General features: G+C 35.4%; 1 protein-coding gene across 1 annotated transcript in view; it reads right to left on the reverse strand.

The window, feature by feature from the left end:
* Positions 1–15,109, reverse strand: part of sdk1a (sidekick cell adhesion molecule 1a) — a 454,720-nt gene that overhangs the window by 128,238 nt on the left and 311,373 nt on the right. Inside the window, exon 7 of the mRNA XM_088936948.1 lies at positions 644–755. Within this exon, the coding sequence (XP_088793074.1) occupies positions 644–755 (112 nt within the window). The remainder of the gene's footprint in view (positions 1–643; positions 756–15,109) is intronic.

Raw genomic sequence — 15,109 nt, forward strand, 5'->3', positions numbered from 1 at the left:
AAACAATATTAATCAATATCAAAAAGGATTTCAATAGGTTACACAAGATAGGTTGACACTAGGTTCTTGTTTTTCAAACAATCTTATGCATTAGATCAGGCTGTCTTTTGCTAAGCAATTTCTCCTATAAATGGATGGAAAGAGACCGTAATGAGACCTTGCAAAAAATGACGCTGCGTCTCTCCTTTAAAATTCAATCCAGTTGAACTATTTGCCGAAATTGGTGCAGTTACTACATCCAGTATGTTTTCCTTTTCATCAAGAAAAAATGAGAAGGGAATTCTCAAAAAGGCTGAAAACACGTCACTTATGTACAAGATTATCAGATTTTATTAAACACTCTTATGGATAAAAAAAATGAGACATGAATTTTCTTGAACTGTAACTTCTGTATTACTGCCTTTATTTTTTTAAAGTAATCCCTACTTCACTCTTTCATAATTTTCATTTAACTCACAGTGGTTGCTCCCTTTCAGTCCCAACAGTTTTTACATTACAAAGCCTTACCATGCTCCTCAATATGCAACAGTTTTGCTCAGAAAATTTCTCAGTTGGAAGACACGATTAAACACAGTAAATTGCTTTGATGTTCAATACTACTAGGAGTGTTCGTGTTTAAGAGGGAGACCCCAGAGGGGCTGACCTTGCATTTGCCACACACTCCAGCGTCGCTTCGCTGATCCCCGCCACCACGGTGGTGTTTCGAGGTGGAATTACAATAACAGGTGCCACAGGGTCAGCTGGAGCGTCTGAGTCTGTCCAAGGAAGGATAAAAACAGCCTAATGAACCAATAGCATATACAGTAAAAGCTTTACTATTCTGCATCCATGGGGAATTAGGAGTGCTGAAGAGCCAAATATGCTGGTTAGTCAAGAGTAAGGATGCTTTCACATTATCAATAATACTAACATTCTGCACAACCTTATATAAGCCAAAATCTAAGCAAGATGGAATGCACTTATTGGTATGTCTGCACTTACAACTGTTATTATCATTATTAATATAGTACTGCAATAATACAAAATTACACTATTACAAAACACATATTATTGTGCAGTACAGTTCTTTAATAATAAAGAGCACAGCAAAAATTATGTGACACAGAACTTCACATGTCTTCATCCTTAGAGTTGGCTTGCTTTTTAAAGCACTAGAATACTTATCAGCAACGACTAAAAGCGTGACTCTGCAAACACAGCGGAAAGGATTCCGGACATCACACATGTAATAACAGAGATACTGTACATTGCAGGATAGCAAAGCAAGACTGAGGCTGTATGTAGAATGTCAGAAGGTGTAAATATGTCAAGATAAATCTAGAATAAAGATGATTCACTATGTCTACACTACATACAGTATATGCTATACAGATGCAGCCATTCAAAGTTCGCGGTACAAACCTGTACCACACGCATCTACCCACAAACCACCGCACCGTACCGCGGTACGTGATTGACTGGCCAAAATGATCGACAGGGGCACTCGTGGTGCATTGGTCGGTAGTGAAAAGATTTAATCATTTAATCTCTTTACTGTGCACATTTTAATCCGCTTTGTATTGAATATTTATATGGAATTTTACCACTAAAGGGAAATTTTAGTAGCTGAGCATAAAAAGAATAGGAGCATAACGCATCAAACAGCAAGATCTCACACACTGGGACTGATCTGTGATCTGTGATGTGGTTGAGTGTGAATTGTGGTGCTCTAGCAGGCTGAAAAAATAAATAAAAACCAGTTTAACAACTCTTAAGCATACTGTAGTTTTTGTTAACACAAGTTTATCAGTGAAAAGACCACGAGCATTTTTCCTCCCCCCTACATTCTCAGAGTAGAATGGAATTTATTATTAGCACAATTTAATACAGTGCTAAATTTAACATTATTGATTACTAATAGTTTATGCTAACACCTAACTTTCTTAATTAGATGTATTTAAAACAATGAATTAAGTGTAACAGCATTTACAGAGGGTTGCTGGCCCTCTGCATCGTGTCAGGCCTAACAACACCTTTTAACTGTGACTATATCCACGATATACAGTAGCACGGCCTCGAGTGCCTTATTGCTTAAATATTTAGATTCTGAAAAGTATGAGTTTCTTTTACTGCGATAACGAGCGCAAGTATTCATGGAAAATGGTAATCACTTAACTCACTTTGTTTTGTGATATTTAGAAAAACCAACAAATTCAATATAGTGTCGATAATATTTAGTCAGTAATAATATCAGTAGCAGTTTGAAATTATTAGTTGTTATTAATAAATGACTTAGCTTCGAACTTGTTGTGATATTTAGAAATATAAAAATGTCAATATACAGTAGTGTCCATAATATTTGCTACTTTAGTTTTTCAAAGAAATGTTTGTTAAAAGAAAACTCATGGCGATAGCTGGATTTGAACACCCGACCTCATGCTTATGAGTCAGTCACTTAAGCCATCATGCCACTGACACAGTCACATGATGAGCAGTGAAAACAGCCATACACACATACTATTGTTTGTGCAACAGTACCTGAATATAATTATATCGTTATTAATTTCTTTAGATATGCGATTCCATATTATATTCCCTATTAATCAAATTCTAAAAGTATGCTTTTGTTTACTCCGATAACGAGGATATTCGCAGAAAAGGTTAAAATGATCAATCTTCACGAAGTATATAAACTTACAGTAATATGGTCAGAAGGAGCATGTAAAAACCTTTCCAAAATAACCACATGTAAGATTTTAATGCTTAAAATGTTTAGGGAGAAATGGAATACTGGTGTGTATTTTTTCTTTAAACTACCAAGACCAGCCATATACAGTACAGTTTACATATAGTAATATGTTTATGTTCCTAAATTAATATTTTTTATGAGCATGTGAAAGGCATGGTGAATCGGAGATTCTCAAGACTTACTTTGTATGATTAGAAACGAATGCGTGATCGGATCAACAAAATACTGTGGTGTTACTTTTTGTCAATGAAAAAATAAAGTATTTTCATTTACAAAGACGGTTACAAAGAATGTGGACCAGGGTAATACTTTGAGTTTACAGCTTTTCCAAGGTCGTTCATTATTAATACTATTAGTAATATCTTTGGTAAAGACTTTGATGCATAAAATATTTCTGCATAATTAAAATATTTATGATAAAGGTGGTAGCTTGTGTACTTTTGTCCAACTGAGCAATCTTGCTTTCATAAGCTATACCAACTTTTTAATGTATAATGATAAACATGCTGTTATACACAGTTTAAATTTAAAATTCTAAAGAGTATACAACTTAAATTCTTAATTGAATAAAGATTGTCCCTCAGCACTGATAGGGATTCAAAACCAAATGATTTTTGGTGACCGCTCAAATGCTGTACAGGAGAGGTTAAGCTTTATTAGCTCTAACTAATAACTTTATTAGCTCTTGTAAACAATCTAATTTGCATATGGTATATTGCGGTATACTGCGACCTGCCACCGTGTTGTACCGCAGCATACCCCGCTTGTTTTGAATGGCTGCATCTGTATGTATACACTGGCTTCTGTTTGTGGTAACTGAATGCGCCAAAAGATGACAGCAACAGAGAACGCAAGCTGGATTAAACTAGAAATTTGTATGAATAGTAAAGGATGATTTTGTATTGGTTTATGGTTTAAATGCCAGTTAGTAAAGCATTCCAGTTAATAAAAGGCTGCATTATAAAGCTTCACTTTATTGATCAACAGTCGACAAACACCATGTAACTCTATTTTAGGGGCACCCCCCAACTTTTGATCACAGAAATATGACTATGACTACATGTAAATAGGTCACTCAAAAACTCACACTTGGATCTTTTCAAGTTATTTATCTTACTAATGACCTCCAAAACAGCTTGAAAGGAGACACAGACTATACATACAGTATTGAAATGTTTATTACTTTAGTAGTATTGGTTTTAAAAAGTATAGTTATTTCCATCATGGAATTTTCCATAGCCACTAAATATGCTTGAGAGAAAAAGCTTAGAAAAAGCACATCATGTAAAAACAAAGAAAAATCTTTGTTTAAACATATACTGTATGAATAATATAAAAATATCTTCTTTGTATAAAGCCAAGATACTAGATAAAACACCAATCTGAACCATTTTGCTGAATGGATTTAATTCTGTACACTATATCACATTACACTTTTTAGACTGCTTACACTTTTAACCACAAACTGAAGGTGGAAAAATACACTTTAAAATGATCCAGAACAAAGCTTGAATTATTTTTTTTTTTAATTAGTGGCGGGTTCTGAAAATTTAAAATAATTAAAACTCCATAAGATAGTACTATTTTCCATATGGGAAAAAAAAGAGACTTGAGACTTTGTGATCACAATCCAGGCTTTTAAAATTTCCCTAACTTTAAGTAGGGATTAATTACATCATCAGGGAAAAACATACTGTTTCTGGAAATAATGCCAATTTCAATCAAGTTTGGGGAACATTTGATCAATATCTTGTGTGAGAAAAAAATGGTTTATTTTCTGTTTTACATTAAAATACAGTATCACTACTATGGAAAAAAGTGTAACTTTAAACCAGACATGTAGCACTTGCTTTTAAGGAAAAACCCACTAAGTCATTCCTAATGTGACTGTTCTACTGAACTTCTGTATGTTACTGTATAATATCCAGTTTTTCTCAAAGATAAGTTACAAATCAGATTCTGGGACAGATCCTCCGTACCACAGTGTAGTATTAAATCAAAGATGTCAAAAGGATAAACATGACTCATGTCATGGAACTATTGAGATTGTTTTAAACACTTCAAATTAAAAAGAAAGAAATCCCCTTCACAGTCCCTTGTGAACGTAAATTGTTAAAACAGCTTGCCACACTCCATTGTGTTCAGATAAACCCCATGTTTTTTAACCTCTTTCATTAACCAAAGACCTTTTAAATGTGTCTGTTTCTCAAGGGATACAGAAAATCTATGTGAACAGCAGGCACATTAAATAATTGATAGATTACTTGGCTGCAGGGTTATATTGGAGACTGAAAGAAGAAAAAATCTACATGTTTACTAGGAGATCAATGGAACTTGATCTGGAACAGAGCTAACCACATACAGTATTCTGAAGGTGGTTTAAGGGATGTTTGGTTTTATGACTCATATGCTACTTCTGGTTATGTGCCTATGCATTTAATTAATATTCTACATTTTTGCCCACTTCTTTAAATTATATTTTTAAAAATTAGATTTTTAAATGGGAGTAGGTAACTTAAAAGGAAGGCAAGTGAAAGACCTCAAGCAATACACCTGTTCAACGTTAGGCAAGAAATTGAAAAGTCAGTATCAGAATCAGTTCCATTTGTGTCATAGGGAATCAATGAGAAGTAAAATAGTGAGATCTTAAGAAAATTAATGCAGGAATAAAATTAGGTGCCAAAGAATATGAATCAACTCTTTGATGTCGTCTTTGAGGAAATGTATAAAGGAGGTAACTGAATCGAATTCATGAGGCTTTTCAACTTTTTAAAAAAGCTGAAAGATTCATTTGTCATGGAGAATATGTGGAAATAAACAGATCATAGTGGTAACTAAAACTCCAACAGGATCACAAACGTTACAAAATAAAAATGAAGGAAACCTTTGGAGGGTGTGGGACAAAAACCAAGTTAAGAATCCCCTGAAAATTTTGTTCTAGTATGCATTTCCATATTTTGTGCATAGTTTACCTGAACTTTATTCTGCTCTGTAGTTTAAAAGATTATGTTCGATAATTAAGCAAAATATCAGTTTTAGTTTCACTGATGCCTAATAGCTGGTCACTAGGAGACTTACAGAATGTTTAGCACTTTTGAGTACATTTCCAGGAGACAAAAAAGGAGGCTATATCTGAGTAAAAAACAAACTTGTCAAAAATCTCCTCCAATAACTAGGAATAAAAGCAGCCACTTCAATTAAATTCAAGACCATATCTACAAAGGGGTCTCCATAAAATTATTAAATGTTATTTTAGTTGATTAACAGCACTGTAGGCCTACTTCTCAGTCACAAATTGCTTGGGCAGATTTTCTTTGTAATCAAGCAATAACATCTCAATCAGTAATGCTATTTATACAATGTTCCTAGACCAGATCAATCGAATACGCAGTTCCAGGGCCATCCGGAAGTACATTGCAAATCAGAATTGACACACATTTTGCACAACAGAAAAAAAAAATATTTGAGAAAAATATAGTATGTTACAGACATGTTAATACACACCTTGTCAAAGAAATACTATTGCACAACTTTTTTTTTCCATACATATATAACATACAATGCAATTTATGATTGCATTTATCTTGGTGTTCACAAGCAAACACACTTCCCTCTTAAAATAGCATTAATCATAAAATACAGTACAGCAGCTCTAAGACATATAGTGATGTGTCAGAATCCCAAGTAAGGTAACGAAAAACCAGACTTTAACAGGAATCAATCGAGTAAGTAATAAGATTCATGATGCATTACAGGAATAACCTCACGCCACATTATCTGATCGGAAAAATTGTTGTTTCTGTGAGAACTCATTCAGAGATTACTGATGCCAAGCTATTAAATTTGTCTGTAAAGTTATTTCTTGTATTTAAGCCTTTGATAAAATCACCACAGCTCCATGACTGGCGGAGGAAATGCACAGCGTAAACAGAACACGACAAACAGATGCACTTGGGAGGATTGTTGAACATTACCAAGATACTGATAAAACAGCTCATATCTGCCAGGAGTGTTATTAATAGAATTATCACGCCTGCATTTAGGACCTCACACTGTGGAAGAGGTGCTCAGCTACGCTGCTGTGTGGAAACAGATAAGAGCGACAAGTGTTTGAATGCAGACAGGGGTATCTAAGGTGCGAAGAATAATTAGAAGTTGTCTGATTGTTAAAAAGAAAGTCCCCAAAGAAAATGAGAAGTGCTCCAAACAAAAGTGACAGGCTGAATTTTTCTACCTTCTATTAATGGCCTTGAATTCAATAGCTGGTTTTCTGTAAGGGGGGGGGGGCTTTTCTCCTGTCTTTCTTAAAGGGGGAGCAGAGAAACCAATAATTTGATCCTATCCACAAGGGATCTGTTTGACTCAACTCATTAGTCTTCTGTGTTGACAGGTAATGTCATGTAGCATCCTTTAGCCTAGGCAGTTTCATCTCCTTTGCCAGAATGTCACAAAAAAGCCATGAATAAGATTCAGAATGCATTACTAAAAAACATATTTCTTGCAATTCCTCTTTTTCCTGCAATCTCTGAAAGACATGGCTTTTTTATTTCCGGCAACAAATTCATTACGTCTAACATTGTGTACCATCATCTGTGAGTCCTGCTCCATGGCCTCAATCTAACACGTTAATTAATTTAAGTTAAGAACTACCCTGTGTTAAATCTGACGGCAGAATGTTTCACTGTATTTACAATGGGAGGCCACAGTTCCACAGTGCTATTAATGAGTTGATCTCTTGAGGTCTTCCTTGTCAGATTTCAAAAATGATTCCAACAGGTTCGATTCAGCATCACAATGAGATCTGATGTGAATATAAGCCTCTCTTTCCCAGTCAATCATGATAACTAAGATCTTCAAGAATATTGATTTCAGTTGAAATAGGTCTACATCTAAGCCCTCAGTCTATATCTGGCTGAAATGGACAGTAAGAAGACATTTTTATATTCTAAGCACAAAAGGTATAGGAAGAGTTTTTGTTTTATATCTTTGCAGTTAGATACAAACCTATATCCAACTCTGGTGCATATCTGTTCCACTGAGAATTCAGGCCGTCATTTGGATAGACTTTCAGAGACGGAAAGCATCCTAATATATGGATTACTAATTTTCCACTATTTTTAATGGTCTGCAGTATCTACTTGCTGAATAGTACTAACTAAAAGAACATTACATATGTAATAATGAAGCACTAAGTCTTTATGGTTTTCAGTAGTGTTTAAGTTGTAATTCCCTATTTAACTACCTCTGTATGTATGCACACAGTCCTACCAGTTGCTTTCTGTGTGAGAGTAACAACTGGTTTCTTGAATGAGTGCTAGAGGTTCTAAATATGCTATTTCTGATGCCACATATATTACATTTTTCCTCCAGACATAACAGCTGTACAAGATCATTACCTCTATACACCCTAAACAATATATTAATAACTGACTGTAAATATAAACACAGCATTAGTTGCATTGAAATCTACAAATGCAGTAACAATGTCGAACGCTACTTTGCATAAAACACTGTGAATCAATGAACTGTTAATGTTATTCAGTTTCAAGTGTTTCTACCACAAAGCTTAACAATACTGTCTAGTCCCAGTATCAGTGCAATCAACCTAGACATGTGTTAATAACTACTCACATTCAAATGAAGACTTAATATGGTTTGACTTTGAAATTGGTGTGGAAAACACATGGGCATTTGGAAAATCAGACATGTGAGACAATGGCAACACTGTATATAGAAAGGGCTCTATTTTTGAAAGCAGCCAATGAAGCACAAGGTAAAAAAAAACAAACCGAACTGTTTCAACCAGCAGAGGGAGCTAAAATAGTTAATGATAGTACTGTATATTACTTGAATTGAAGAAGGGCAAATTCAAGTATTCAAATATTTGCACAGTTCACTTAGACAGAAAAGTACATGAGCAACTTTTTGGAGTTTTAAACCTCCCTTTGTATTTTAAATGTATCTTACCAAGAGATCCTCGATTCTTCTTGCTTACTGTCCAGTGGCATGAGAGGAAGAAAAAAGAAACAACAGCAGATGCTATGACTTAATTTAAAATATTTGGCTTACATTTATATTTGTATTTAATTCATCCATCCTTATTAACAAATATGTACTTCACCGTGACCTTAATCTTAAGAGCTTAGTCTCCAGTCAGACAGTACACGTGGCTGGAAATAAAATTCTAAGAAAAAACATCTAACACATGCTGCATTTCTAAGTGTAATGCATATTTTGTGGACTATAATCACACAAGAAAGGCCCCTAAGGCCCTTTAATATAAATGTCTACTGCTTAACCAGAATATTTGTAAATTGTGAAGAAAAGGAAAACGACATCTGTTTGTACTAGTTATTGTAAAGACTGCCTTTTCATTGCCAAACAGGCAAAACATTTTCCATTCTCTCTTCTTGCATCTGCATACAGTGCACTTGCTAGAAGAAAGTCCCATGATATGCAGAAGAATACAAATTTAAATTAATAATCTGAATATGGTGAATCAATGTTATGTGGTCTGCTGGCTCTGTTTTACATGAAGGTTAGAAACAATAAAGGTTGGGCAACAGCAGCATCTGAACCATCACTTATCTGTGATTTTAACTTATTTACCTGAATGTGTTTCACAGACTTAATTTAAACAGTGCTTAATTACATTAATTCATCTGAAGTGGAAAACATTGATTTATGCAGTTTCCACTCACTGCACTGCCCAAACAGTCTGATGAGTGACTACAAAGCTGCCAGATTGCAGCTGAAACAGAACCACTTAAGTCATGAAACATTTAGCGCTCCAGGAATTTGGAACATCTCAGATGCAAAGGGAAGTTCCACTTCCACAGAATACTGTAAAATAAAAACTAACAGGTAACAACAAAACAGTAGCAGATTACTCTGAAAAGAAAATCACCAAAAGCCTTAGAATCCACAATTAAAAAATAAGAAAAGTAGGTGTAAAATCAGAATAAAGATAATCAGTCGACATGGCAATAAAAATGGTAGCAATCATTACTTGCAACAGGATAGAACAAGAGTTGCACTTCAACATTCTTAAAAACACTGGTACTCTTATCTACTCAATCCAGTTTGGTTACGTTTAAACTACTATATTAGCGATATACCTCTGTAATAAATGTAATGTATATGTGATCCATTCCAATTCAAATCCACTTATTCAAACCGTGGAACACATAATATAGCAAGCCCAACGCAACACAATTTTTAGCCTTCAGTCTCTTTAACTATTTCTTTAACCAGGCTCTTCCAAGGCCATGGAAAATTCAGGATGGATTTATACCTTTGCATTTTGATAGATAAAACAGTCAGATGCTGTTTACTTTGATGTCTATAATATACACATATTGTCAAGTAGGCAGCTGTGTCAGCATGCATAGGCTGCAAAGGAACAAGTAAAGGTTTATTCCATGCTGAAAAGAGAAGAAAAGAAACATAATTTCGTCTGTGACACACCCGAAGAAGGCTCCACAGTCAAAATGTTGTTGTTTCTTTTCTTCTCATTTCAGTATGGAGTAAACCTTTATTTGTTCCTACTACAAATATTGTTGTTTTTATCCAGTTTGTGGATGTCCTGCCACTTTTAGGCTTAAATTATGCTTAGTTTCTACTCAGTAAGGATGAAAACATGACACAAAATACTGTATAATGTTCCTCGGTACTTTCTGAGCTATGAAGTATTTTCCTATAATTCCTATGACTATGACTAAGGAAGACAGATAAATCTTAAGTTTCATGAGTCAATGCAGAAAGTGCCAAAGCACACTGTGTGCTTCATATGTCTTTCAAAGGTCTGGATTAATCTGGGATGTGTAACCTGTATAGGATGTGTGTTTCGAGAGAATATGTAGAGCAGAGCCCTTTCTGAACCATACTTCTATTTCTCCCAGTGTTCACTGATTGAGTCTAACACAATTGTTTTTTTTCCCCATAACCAATGACCAAGTGTACAATAAGAAATATTCTATATTTTACATCAGCAGTAACTGTTGTATACAATTTATGAGAGCTACTTTTAACCCAGTTGACTAAATAAAACAGAAACCCTCCTTTTTCCATTACACAAGGGGCTGACACAAGTACATTTTTTCTGTCATTTAGCAGTCAAACCATGTAAAAGATTGTACACCTACAGTGGTGTGAAAAAATGTTTGCCCCCTTCCTGATTTCTTATTTTTTTGCATGTTTGTCACACTGAAATGTTTCAGATCATCAAACAAATTGAAATATTAGACAAAGAACACAAGTAAACACAAAATGCAGTTTTTAAATGAAGGTTTTTATTATTAAGGGAAAAAAAAAATCCAAACCTACATGGCCCTGTGTGAAAAAGTGATAGCCCCCTATACCTAATAACTGGTTGGGCCACCCTTAGCAGCAACAACTGCAATCAAGCGTTTGTGATAACTGGCAATGAGTCTTTTACAGCGCTGTGGAGGAATTTTGGCCCACTCATCTTTGCAGAATTGTTGTAATTCAGCCACATTGGAGGGTTTTCGAGCCTTAACTGCTTTTTTAAGGTCATGCCACAACATCTCAATCGGATTCAGGTCAGGACTTTGACTAGGCCACTCCAAAGTCTTCATTTTGTTTTTCTTAAGCCATTCAGAGGTGGACTTGCTGGTGTGTTTTGGATCATTGTCCTGCTGCAGAACCCAAGTGCGCTTCAGCTTGAGGTCACGAACAGATGGCCGGACATTCTCCTTCAGGATTTTTTGGTAGACAGCAGAATTCATGGTTCCATTTACCACAGCAAGTCTTCCAGGTCCTGAAGCAGCAAAACAGCCCCAGACCATCACACTACCACCACCATATTTTACTGTTGGTATGATGTTCCGTTTCTGAAATGCTGTGTTACTTTTATGCCAGATGTAATGGGACACACACCTTCCAAAAAGTTCAACTTTTGTCTCGTCAGTCCACAGAGTATTTTCCCAAAAGTCTTGGGGATCATCAAGATGTTTTCTGGCAAAACTGAGATGAGCCTTTATGTTCTTTTTGCTCAGCAGTGGTTTTCGTCTTGGAACTCTGCCATGCAGGCCATTTTTGCCCAGTCTCTTTCTTATGGTGGAGTCATGAACACTGACCTTAACTGAGGCAAGTGAAGCCTGCAGTTCTTTGGATGTTGTTGTGGGGTTTTTTGTGACCTCTTGGATGAGTCATCTCTGCGCTCTTGGGGTAATTTTGGTCGGCCGGCCACTCCTGGGAAGGTTCACCACTGTTCCATGTTTTTGCCATTTGTGGATAATGGCTCTCACTGTGGTTCGCTGGAGTCCCAAAGCTTTAGAAATGGCTTTATAACCTTTTCCAGACTGATAAATCTCAATTACTCTGTTTCTCATTTGTTCCTGAATTTCTTTGGATCCCAGCATGATGTCTAGCTTTTGAGGATCTTTTGGTCTACTTCACTTTGTCAGGCAGGTCCTATTTAAGTGATTTCTTGATTGAGAACAGGTGTGGCAGTAATCAGGCCTGGGTGTGGCTAGAGAAATTGAACTGAAATTGAGATGTGATAAACCACAGTTGATTTATGTTTTAACAGGGGGGGCAATCACTTTTTCACACAGGGCCATGTAGGTTTGGATTTTTTTCCCCTTAATAATAAAAACCTTCATTTAAAACTGCATTTTGTGTTTACTTGTGTTATCTAATATTTCTAAAAATATTTGTTTGATGATCTGAAACATTTCAGTGTGACAAACATGCAAAAAAATAAGAAATCAGGAAGGGGGCAAACACTTTTTCAAACTACTGTATATGAGATGGACACCAATCTAGGTACAAGGATCCAGAAAAGAAATCTAGAAACATTTAAACTAAAATTGAAGGGGGGTAAGCCAATGAAAATCCAAAAGGATGTTATATAGGATGCAAAGTAAAAGAAAATAAAAAAAGGTTTATTGGAATAGAAGCATTGGAATTACTAATATGGCTAAGCAAAAACAATAGAGATAAATGCAACATGAATGAATTCAATCTTTTCAGGCGAGACAGGAAAGATGGAAAAGGAACTAAACCTTAAGGAACAAGAGAACCTGCAAGTCAGACTCATAAAAACATTCTAAAGGTATAGTGTTTGGAATAAGCTGTAGTCCTCCAAATGTAGAGGTTAGTTTTAATTCAAAATGTATTATGACATTTAAATGTGCGAAAAGGAGAAGTGATTTTTATGGGACAGTTAAACCTTTCCCACATAAACTGGGAAAAACCTATAGGAATGTCTGCAGCAGAAACTGAAACGGTTGATGGTAATGAGTTCCCTTCTTACTCAATTTGTTGGACCACCTACAAGAGGAAATGCTCGTATTGATCTCGTCTTTACAAACAATCCAGTCAGGGTTAGGCAAACAGGTGATATAACCATTATAGAACTGTGATCATAATACATTGTGCTTTGAAGTATATTTTGAAACTATACAGGTTGAACTTTACAATTTCAGGAGGGTAGACTGAAGAAATAAGAGCTTAAGAGAAAGAAACAAATAAAGGAGCCAGTTAAAGAAAAGGAGTACAATGACTTGTAAGACTAGGTCAAAAATTGAATATTGCAATGGGTGCTTAAATAATAAAAGGTTCATTAAGTAGTTTAAAAGCAAAAAATAATAGTAAACAGTGAGGTAAACTGTATCTGAGACAATAATGGGAAACCTCTAGACAAGAGAAATGTCTGACGTCTTGCTAGATAACAACTCTGACCTAGGTCTCACAGCGGCAGAGACCGATCTGTTTGGCCAGTCTGACACCGGATAAAAAGATGTTGGCGCTGCACTGGGAGCCTCCTTCCAGCATTACTGGATCTTGATTTCCTGGCCTGTGTTGATAATATGGATATGGAAGTCAAAGCCATGTTGCATGGAAGCTTCATTCATTCAGCTCTTTTAACTATTTTTTTCTATTTCCCTAGGTAGAATCTTAGATAGGAGGGTACCAACATCTGGTGGGGGGGAGGGTGCATATTATGGTCTTGTTTTTTTGTGGCATTTTATTACATATCGCCAATTCAAAATACCATCATGTAAAAAAAGCAATGCTGACTGTGCGGAGGTTTTTTTTCCGGATCACAATCCAGTGGCAGCCCAGTAGAGATATGCCTTTGCAGAAGTAATATCATTGATGGAAGCTGGTGTCCAGTCTTTCCTGTTGTGCTCCAGAGTGGTTAAAGGTATATCAGATAGGGAGGTCATCTGTTTTCACTGGCAAAGGAGGAAGAGGAGATCATCATCACTTGAGCAGATTTCCTTATTATTTTACAGGAAATGTTTTATATTCTCTGTGCATCATTTAAATTGTATATGTAATTTAGACCTAGCCTATTTCTAACTTTACTTTTCTTTTTTTGTGTTGCATTGTCCTTTTTTCTTTTTTCCATTTGGAAATATTTTGGGGTAACTGAGATCTTATGACTTTGTTTTTTTTCCTGTGTTTGTTGTTTCACCTGAACACCATACAATCAGTCTGATACTGCTCAGTCTTATTTTTTACAGGGCACTTTAATGTTTGGGGGGGATTTGTTCTATGATTTTTATGGATGGGTGCTACAATTTTCTACTCAATGGCTATTACACTCTGTCTTGAGTGACTGGAAGAGTTTTGCTAATGGCATATGATTCACATCTTTTTTTTAACTTAAATGCAATTGGTAGAATGTCATCAGGCCCTGGAGATTTATCTTAAGTGCCTGCAGTACCTGTATCACTTCCTCCTGCTCTATGTAAAATACAACAGACAGAATTTTGCCTTTACTTGGCCTGAGGCCTATTGTCAGTTTCTTCCTTGGTGAAAACCTGAATGAAACAGTAATTTAATACATCACCCATTTCCTTATAATCATCTGAAACTTTCCTATTATTATCTCTGAGACACTTTACATTTTCTTTTGCTGCTTTAGTACTGAAAAGTAATATTTAAACGAATGCAATACTCTTTTCTATCTCTCCCTATAATCACTTTTACCTGGACCCTGTACTTTTTAAACCATTTTATAAAGGGTTTCCTTTCTCCTTATATTTCTCAATAGTAAATTATTAAGCTATTCGGGTTACTGTTTCCAAGCCTTAGATTTACTGGTCTTATGTTTTCTTCTTTCTGAAATTCTAAAATGTTTACAATATTTACACTAACGAATGTTTACAATATGAATGAATTAATTCAATATTTACAGGGGTTTCTTTTCGAACAAAATAATGGTACAGGTGAAGAAATGCCATGGAACAACATTTTGACTAAGTCAAATTTGACTTCCAAAAATCATGATTAATGCATGATACACTCTTTAAAGAGCGTCCGTGACCCCAAGTAGATGCTATTATATAAACCTACTAGTAGTGGACAAAAAAATTGAAATACCTGGGTAAATGTGGCATGCCAAGT

This window comes from Atractosteus spatula, chromosome 18 (genome assembly GCF_055471065.1).
Source record: "Atractosteus spatula isolate fAtrSpa1 chromosome 18, fAtrSpa1.hap1, whole genome shotgun sequence".
NCBI lineage: Eukaryota > Metazoa > Chordata > Actinopteri > Semionotiformes > Lepisosteidae > Atractosteus > Atractosteus spatula.